This window comes from Rissa tridactyla, unplaced genomic scaffold (assembly GCF_028500815.1).
Source record: "Rissa tridactyla isolate bRisTri1 unplaced genomic scaffold, bRisTri1.patW.cur.20221130 scaffold_29, whole genome shotgun sequence".
In the NCBI taxonomy this organism is placed as follows: domain Eukaryota; kingdom Metazoa; phylum Chordata; class Aves; order Charadriiformes; family Laridae; genus Rissa; species Rissa tridactyla.
In genome coordinates, this window is record NW_026529507.1 from 4,335,095 (window position 1) to 4,344,046 (window position 8,952).

At 52.7% G+C, this 8,952-nt stretch overlaps 1 protein-coding gene across 1 annotated transcript; it reads right to left on the bottom strand.

Annotated features, from left to right (window-relative positions):
• Nucleotides 1–4,175: 4,175 nt before the first annotated feature.
• Nucleotides 4,176–5,108, bottom strand: LOC128903296 (olfactory receptor 14C36-like). Its single transcript, XM_054187311.1, has one exon. The coding sequence runs from the start codon at nucleotides 5,106–5,108 to the stop codon at nucleotides 4,176–4,178; it is 933 nt and encodes a 310-aa protein (XP_054043286.1).
• Nucleotides 5,109–8,952: the final 3,844 nt, after the last annotated feature.

Sequence of the window (8,952 nt, forward strand, 5' to 3'; positions counted from 1 at the left end):
TCAGATTCACAAATCCTCAGCAGCGCGGACTGAGGTGAGACAAATCTCAAGGTCCCTATACAAACATTTATTAGGTCAGTAACCAGGTCTTAAGTAGGTCCACAACAGTTGCTTAGGTATGTAACAACTTATGGCAAGCAGTACGGTATGCCTCGTGTTACGTCTCTGAAAGGAATAAGAAGCTAAAAAGAAAGATAAAGAAAGAAGCAACGGAGTAGAGAAGGAGAGATCGAGAGAGAGAGATAAAGAGATCACCGGTCCTGGCTCCAGCGTTACTCCAGTCAGCGCGGGTCGCAGAAGTGTCTTGAGGGTCTCTTCAGGGAAAAGTCTGACCAGCCAAAACTCTTCTTTTCTCCAGGGAAATTCTTCCCCCTTTTATGTTCGCCCACTCCTAGGGGCCGTTTTGTCTCAGGTTCCCTGCCCCCGCCCGCCAGGTGACGTGCAGCATGATTTGGGTGGGAGATGAGAGCTACAGTCATATACGTTTAGCATGATCTCGATAATCTTCATTAGCATATGCAGGGGTGTGAACTTTAATAATCATTTCACGCATAATGAGGCAAAGGTCAACACTGGGCATAGTGTCTTTTGTGGAGAAACAGCTCATCCTTCACGGGAGAGAAAACAGGGCTTCTGTGTTTCTTTAAAACTGGTCGTCCAGGCGCCAGTTTTCTTTCTCATGAGTCGCACAAGAGATAAGCAGGTTTTGGCCTTATCAGTTCCATGACAGAAGGCCTGGTACTGCGAGTGTTTGAGACATGAAAAGTCTCTTCAGGCTGCCTTGTTTAGGAGAAATGACTAGTCGTCCCTCATATGAATCCATGTTCACCACTCCCCATAACCTTCCGTTCCTCTACGTGCTTAGAGATGACATCCAGAATGAGCTGTTCCCTCACATCCCTAGGCATGGAGCAGGGACTGACTGGCCTGTACTTTCCCGGGCCTTGTTTCTTGCCCTTTTTGAAGACTGGCATGACATTGGCTTTCCTCCAGTCCTCAGGCGCCTCTCCTGCTCTCCAGGACCTTTCAAAGGTGATGGAGAGCGGCTTCGCAATAACATCTGCCAGTTCCCTTCAGCACTCTTGGGTGCATCCCATTAGGGTCCATGGATTTGTGCGTGTCGAGTTTGCCAAAATGATCTCTAACGCGATCGTCCTCTACCGAGGGAAAGTCTTCCTTTGTCCAGGCTCTCTCTCTTACCTCCAGGGTCTGCGATTCCTTAGGGCCAGCCTTAGCAGTAAAGACTGAAACAAAGGCAGCCTTTAGTAACTCTGCCGTCTTCCCCAGTGTCATGGTTTGGGCTGGACTGGCCACTAAACCAAATGACAGATGTTCCCTTTTACCTCTCTCCCTTTCAGAGGAGGGAGAGCATCTCCCTTCAGAGGAGAGGAGAGAAAATGAGAGAGAGAGACTTATGAGTTGAAGAGAAACCAAACCGACATAATACTATAATAATAAGAAAAGCTAATAATAATATTGTGACGGTGTGCTCCCCTCCCCAGGCACAAACCTGACCTTTATCTCCTGTAACCCTGCCCAAGTGGTGGTCACAATGGGTGCATGTAGTCATGATGGCTGCACCGGGTTGAACGTGGTTTTGGTGAGACAGACAACAACACAATAGCCAAGGGCTAACTTGAGCAATACTGGCACGGTGGTCAATATGCAAATATGAGTATGGGTCATTCATCTTGGCCCCATAAGTAGGGAACAGCCCCCTTTGAGTGGGCTGCACGCCAGGATCTCCCCTTGAGCAGGGACGCCCGCTCAAGACGTGCCACAACAGATCCTCGGTAAGTGACTGATAGCATGTAACCTTTGAAATCTTAGCTAAGTGATATAAAGGACTGATTGCGCATTCATAATCCTTTAGGCATAAACCATTGAGGAGTCTGGGACTAAGACTGGATCCAGCCGCCCCTAGGCTCCTCTCTGAGAAGGAGTTTAGAAAGCAAGGGGGTCCTTTCTGAACCTCGTGACTCAACGGGAGGGTCTTCCTGACAGCTCTGTCCTCTGTGCAGTAAATAACCAAGTGTTATCTTAAAACGCTGTCACATTTACCATCAAACTGTTAAATCCCTGGTTTATGTCAATAAATGCATTGCTGCTTCTCTCTATGAGTGAAGTGCATTGCTCCATCCGTGACAAATATTAATAAGAAAATAATGGAATATATACAATATATACAAAACCATGTCAAGCTCCCAGGATGACGATCGTGTCACCGGCAGGCACTGGGAAAGCCCCAGACTGGAGTCAGTGACGGAAGGGGACCGAACTCAGGGGCTGGATTCAGGAATGCACAGATCGGGAACAAAGGCAGACCAACAGCCAGAGGAGTCCTCCTGGGACACTGGACATTGAAGAAAGAGCCTGACCTTTTGATCCCTCAGCTTTTACACTGAGCGTGGGGCAGGTGGGATGGAATACCCCGTTGGTCAGTTTGGGATCCTGTCCCCTCCTCCCCGTAGGTGCCGCCCCTCTACGCTTCTCCGCTTACCCCCCTCCAACGGGGCAATAACAGAGTGAGCTGAGCTTGGCTGTGACAGCAATAAGGATGAGCAGGTGTGGATGCCGAAGAACCTGCGGACACGGCACCCGGAACGAGCCCTGGAGTTCTCGTGGCTCTCACTGGCGGCGAACCGCGGGATAAGTAAACAAGCCCTCGCTGCACAGCACCTGGGCCATGGTAAGGGGAAGAAAAGGAGAGAGTGCTGACGGCCGGCCGCGTTGCTGAAGATGAATAGTTTGTCTTTGTTTACACCATGTGTGGTATGTGTGGTATGTGCTGGGTAATCACACGATAAGGATGTAGCAGTGGGAAATTGCTAGCTCTGAAGCAGAAGGTATTTAAGGAGGCTGTTGCCTAAAATAAAGCGATTTCGTTTGTACACCGAAACGGAGTCCGTGCCTAATGGCCACAAGCAGGAGCCCCTCTGCACATCATTCCTTGGTATTAATTATAAACAAGCCCTTACCACTCTGGAAGCGGGCTATGGTCATAACATTATGCCATGAACTTCAGAGAGTCAGAAGAGGCTTAACTGGAAAGTAAAGTTCCTAAAAAGAAGGCCAGTTCTGTTTTACCTCAAACCAGGACACTGTCTACGTGAACTGACCTCCAGACGCTGTCTCACAGGCCTTCAAGGCACCTCTAGGAACAGCTGATGGCATTTGTGCTCACTCAGGTTCATCCCACCACCCCCGCACGATGGGCATGCTTACGCCTCGTCTGTACGATGCAAACACGGAGTTCTGAGCCAGTCACTCCACGTCCCTACGCGGAAGGAGAAGCAACGTCTCCGAGCAAGGGTGAGCGGCCAGTGCTGGAAATGGTGGTGGTTCTTGGCTGGTCTGTGACGATTGCCCTGGGGAAGCATCCCCAGGGTGTCCAGTGAACAAAGGCACAGACCAGACCCTGCTCTGCTGGACCTTCCTGTCCCTCCCAGGAGCCTGGCTGTGCAAGGACACTGCTGTGTGCTCCCGCCCTGCACACTCACTCGCTTTCACTCTTCACTGATGTTTTTTCTCCTATGCAAATTACTGGCTGTGCGCTTGAGAGCCATTTTGGAAAGAGACCTGAGCCTTCAGGCACTGCCCTGAGGAGATCCCCTGGTATGATGGAAATGCTCTTTTGGAGGCCAGCTCTGTCACAGAAGTGCTCATTCCCTGTCCCTGCCTGCAGCTACAGGACCACCACACCGCAAAACTGCCGCCAAGCTTCAAGAGCACTCAGGCCTTATACCAAGAGACGAGCTAAGAAGGGGAGCGCTGAAGTGGAAAGTGAGCAGCTCTGGGAAGACCAAGCGCTGGTGCTCCTTGTCAGTGCTCCGGTGCCAGGACTCTTTTCCCCTCCACCTCTGCACACAGGATCTGCCCCTGCAGCTCAAGAGAAGGTCTCAAAGGAAGGATCAAACAATACATTGAAGGTCCTTTATTTTCTTAAAACACAGAGAGAGCATCTCTCCTCCTAGACACAGCGTGTGGGTCACACCACACAGAAGGTGAATAGATACATAATTGGAAATGGCAGAACATAATGACATTTTTTTGTGGACAATATTATAATAAAAAATAAAAAAAAAAAACAACCAAAAAACCCCCCAGAAACTCACAACCAAAACCAACCTGCAATGAGTTCCATTAGGAGTGATTTGCAGAAGAAAACAAGCAGCTCAATGCTTCTGAAACCATCCAGATATCAGTTTCCACACTGCATCCTTGAGCTCCTTATTCCTCATGCTGTAGATGAGGGGGTTCACTACTGGAGGCACCACCGAGTACAGAACTGCCATCACCAGATCCAGAGATGGTGAGGAGATGGAGGGGGGCTTGAGGTAGGCAAACACTGCAGTGCTGAGAAACAGGGAGACCACGGCCAGGTGAGGGAGGCACGTGGAAAAGGCTTTGTGCCGTCCCTGCTCAGAGGGGATCCTCAGCACGGCCCTGAAGATCTGCACATAGGACAGCACGATGAACACAAAACAACCAAAGCCTAAACAGACACTGACCACAAGAAGCCCAACTTCCCTGAGGTAGGAGTGTGAGCAGGAGAGCTTGAGGATCTGGGGGATTTCACAGAAGAACTGGTCCAGGGCATTGCCCTGGCAGAGGGGCAGGGAAAATGTATTGGCCGTGTGCAGGAGAGCATGGAGAAACCCACTGCCCCAGGCAGCTGCTGCCATGTGGACACAAGCTCTGCTGCCCAGGAGGGTCCCGTAGTGCAGGGGTTTGCAGATGGCAACGTAGCGGTCGTAGGCCATAATGGTGAGAAGACAATACTCTGCTACCATCAGAAAAGGCAAGAGAAAAACCTGTGCAGCACATCCAGCATAGGAGGTGGCCCTGGTGTCCCAGAGGGAATTGGCCATGGCTTTGGGGACAGTGGTGGAGATGGAGCCCAGGTCGAGGAGGGCGAGGTTGAACAGGAAGAAGTACATGGGGGTGTGGAGGCGGTGGTCACAGGCAATGGCGGTGATGATGAGGCCGTTGCCCAGGAGGGCAGCCAGGTAGATGCCCAGGAAGAGCCTGAAGTGCAAGAGCTGCAACTCCCATGTGTCTGCAAATGCCAGGAGGAGGAACTGGGTGATGGAGCTGCTGTTGGACATTTGGTGCCTCTGGGCATGGCTGACCATTGAAAGAGGAGAAGACATTGACAAGTTACAGCTGACTTCTTGAGTCAATCCTAAGCTAGTTCCCCCAACACCCCCTCAGAATTACTTCTCTTTGAGGGAGCTCCACTCATCTTTTTTGTGAGCTCAGGTTTTTGCTGCTGAGTGAGGGCACTTGCTCTGAAGGGGCAGAAATCCTCATCTTTCCCATTGCTCTCAGCCTGACCACTGGTGAGCCCTGAGCGACAAATGGGCTCCCTGTGCCCTAATGCAGAGTCAGGAGAGCCGGTCTGCCCATGAGTGACCTGCTGGTCACCACACAGGTGCCCTCTGCTTACACGTCTCTCTGTTAGAGGATGTTCTCACTAGAAACCTTCTTGAAGAAGAAACGGGATTTTCCTGAGCTCAGAAGAGTCCAGTTTCAAAGTCCATTTCTCCAAACTCTTCCCTCTCTCCCTGTGCAGCTGAGCAGAGAGTGATGCAGAGGGGTGGCCTGGCTCTCTGCTGCCTGGAGTTGTCCCTGCTGGGAGCTGTTTCTCTGTCTCCAAGTCTCCTCCCTGCCAGTGCTCACAGACCCCATCCCACCCGCTCTGTGCTCAGCTCTGCCCTGCAGGCACCTCCTGGCAGAAGGGCACTGCTCAGAGGCACCTCCCTGTCAGCAGGTCCTAAGGAGTAGTTCAGATAAGCACTGATGCCGCAAGCAAAGGTGATGCCGGTGCTGTCTGTAGGTAGAGGAGTGGGGGAAGGCACTTACGAGGCTTTTGGCAGATCTGCTGATCCCTCAGTGCAACAGGTCAGGAGGCTCAGTCTTAACCTTTAGAGCCCCTTTCTCCTTTCCCTTAGAAGCAAGCTGAGATCACAAATCCTGGAAAGATCTTCAGCTCTAGGATAGGCACTGCCTTGACCATTGCTCTTGAAATGCTGCCTCTGCCAATGTCCTGGTGTGATGTGGAGCTGTGAGCTGCCCTGGCCCATGCAGCACCTTCTCACAAAAGAAGGACCCTGCCCTGGCAGAGGTCACTCCTCTTACCCACAGCTTCTCCCCGCAGTGCCATGGGGAGCTCCCCAGGCAGGCTGAGAGCTGACCCTGGCAGGCGGCAGAGTCCCTGCCCCGGCAAACAGATCCCTGCAGCACAGGGACCCTGCTCTGAGGGACAACCGTGGCCACCCCTGGCTGCACACCCACCTTCACACCCCTGCAGCCGCCCCTGTCCCTGTCCTGCCCTGTCCCTCTGATGGTGCAGCAGGGAAGCCCTGCTCTGAGCACGTCCTCCTCCTCTGTAGAAGAGAGAGAGCCCACAGGCTGTGGGTTATGCCAGCTTTAGGAGATCCCTTCACGAACTGCAGCTGCATTGCCCTGCACCCAGGGACTTACTGTGTCAAGGACTGCAAAGATTTCTCCCCTCTTGAGCACTCAGCATCCTCCCACTCCTGACTGCCTTTAAACCTTTTTCTGCCTCCCTCCTCTGCCCTCGCTGCCTGCAGGCAGTGCCCTCAGCCCTGCTGCGCTTGGCAGAGGAGCTGCTCCTGGGCAGAGCTGTCTCTCTGCAGCGCTGCCCGCTTGCCACGAGCTCCCTCCATGCCAGGAGCCCAGCCCAGCTCAGACGCAGAGGACCAGCCAAAGGCCTTTTAATGTCAGATTCAAAACCCAAAGTTCCCTGGAGCGTTAATGGGTCCCACTGAGGACCATTACTGACAAAGCCTCCCCAGTGGCTGGTTAGAGCAGTCAACTGGAGGCAGAGATGACAGATAGGCAAAGGGAATGTCCAGGTGGAACACATTCGGAGTAAACCTGGATGGGTTCCATTCAGCCAAAGGGCGAAGCCGTGACCCCCAGCCCTTGGAAAGGGAGATCCTGTCCCTCAAAAGTAACTCACGGCTCTTCCTGGGGCAGTGAGATGTGGGGATGCTCAACGGTAGGACTATGCAACAACAGCTCCCAGGCTCTTGGGTGGGGAAGGGGAGGCAATGAGACACTAATGCTGTCAGGATAAAGTGCTTCCTCACAGGCATCGGTGGCAGAGACAACAGCCATAGCCGAGGGCAGAAAGAGCTCATCCCTGTTGGTGCGTTTCAGGCTTTCTTCATCCCTCTATCAGCTCCACCACAGGCTGTCCTACAGTGTCCCACACCTGCACCTCTTTCTCTGCAGGCTGTAGACCTCCACCCTGCCACCACACCTTGCTCTCACCTCAGCATCTTCCTTCCTTTACTGATGTCTCTCCGTCCTCCCTGGCTGTTCCTTGAAACACAAAGCCATGGGCTGATCCCGTCTCCCTCTGGGTGACTTGTTACACCACAGCACTGCCCTTGGAGTGACATTTCTTCTTCCTCATGTGCAGTCTGGACCTCCCCAGCTGCACGTTGCATCGTTATTTCTTTCTCATGCTGTACCTTACGAGAAAGGAAAGGCCCATCATCTCTGAAAGCAGCCTTCAAGCACTCTCAGGTTACTGCAATACTGCCTGGAGCCCCCACAGTGCTGGGCCAAGGAACTGCACATCCCTCAGCCACCCCACACAGGTCACGTGCGTGAGGTCCTGAACCCCACCTTGGCAGACCTCCACTCAGCACTCTCTAGTTCATCACTACTTCTCAGAAATGGGGAGCAACACACTGGGACACAGCCATGTGTGTGGGGCCACACCGGTGCTGAGTTGAGGGGGATGAGAACTCAGGTTCTCTGGGTGGCCCACGCTCCTCCTAATGCAGCCCCATATGCAGCTGGCCTTGTTCATAGTGTCCCTACTCTACGGGCTCGTAGGGCATCCCTCGTAGTGCCCAGGCCCTTCTCCTCAGAGTCTCTGCTCAGCCCGTCAGGTCCCAGCCTGTGCTGATGTATGGGCTTATTCTCCCCCTTCCCCCCCAGCACCCACCAAGGCAGGACTGACCACTTCTCCCTGTAAAACTTCAAGGGACTTCCACTGTCCGAATCCCAGAGTTTCTCAAGGTCCCGGTGGACTGAAGCACCATTTACTCAGCTTTTAATGTTTGCACGCAGCTGGCTCATCTTGACTGGGGTGTCTCTCACAAGAGAACAGCATGAGGAGTTGCAGGGCACTACAAATACTCCTTCCTAGAGAAACTCTGGGTCTGGTACTGGTCAAGCCATAGGTCTGGACCCAGAGGGGAAGTTGCCCTTTCTGGGAGAGAGCAGCAGGAACACGTGGGGCTCTGCCTGGGGGGAGGTGATGAGTCAACTGAGAGCTGAAGGGCCAGCACGAGAGGGCAGGACATGGGCACCGCTGTGGTGGGTGGATGTCTGCTATGGATCCCCTGACCAGGAAGAGGAAGCAGATGAGGCCTTCTTCAGACACCTGGAAGAAACCTCATGTTTGCAGGCCCTGGTCCTCATGGCCGACCTAAACTATCCCAGCATTTGCTGAAGGGGCAAGAGAGTGAGGTGCAAACCACCCAGGAGGGGTTTGGAGCTCATTGGGGATGTCTTCCTTACAAGGGTGACTGTGATGCCATGAGGTGAAGTGCCCTGTGGGACTTCCTCCTTACAAACAGGGAAGAGCTGGTCAGGGCTGTAACAGTCAGGGACGGGAAGGTAAAGGTGAGGCTCCTGAAAGAAGCAAGCCCATAGGTTTTCCCTTTTGGTCCTTCCCCTCTTTTGTGTTGCTTTTTAAATCTTCTTTTGTTTTTCCCCCTCACAGCCAGAATGATTTACCAAAACTGGTTTTCAGCGAGAAAGTGGTCAGTGACTGAGGACCTTTCCCTCCTCCCTGTCTTGCTTACCTTTACTTCCCACGTCTCCTCATTTGTCACTCTCTCCATGCCACTTTCTCCACTTTCTGAGGTATTTTCTCTTCCAATAGAATTCCTTTTAGCGTATCCT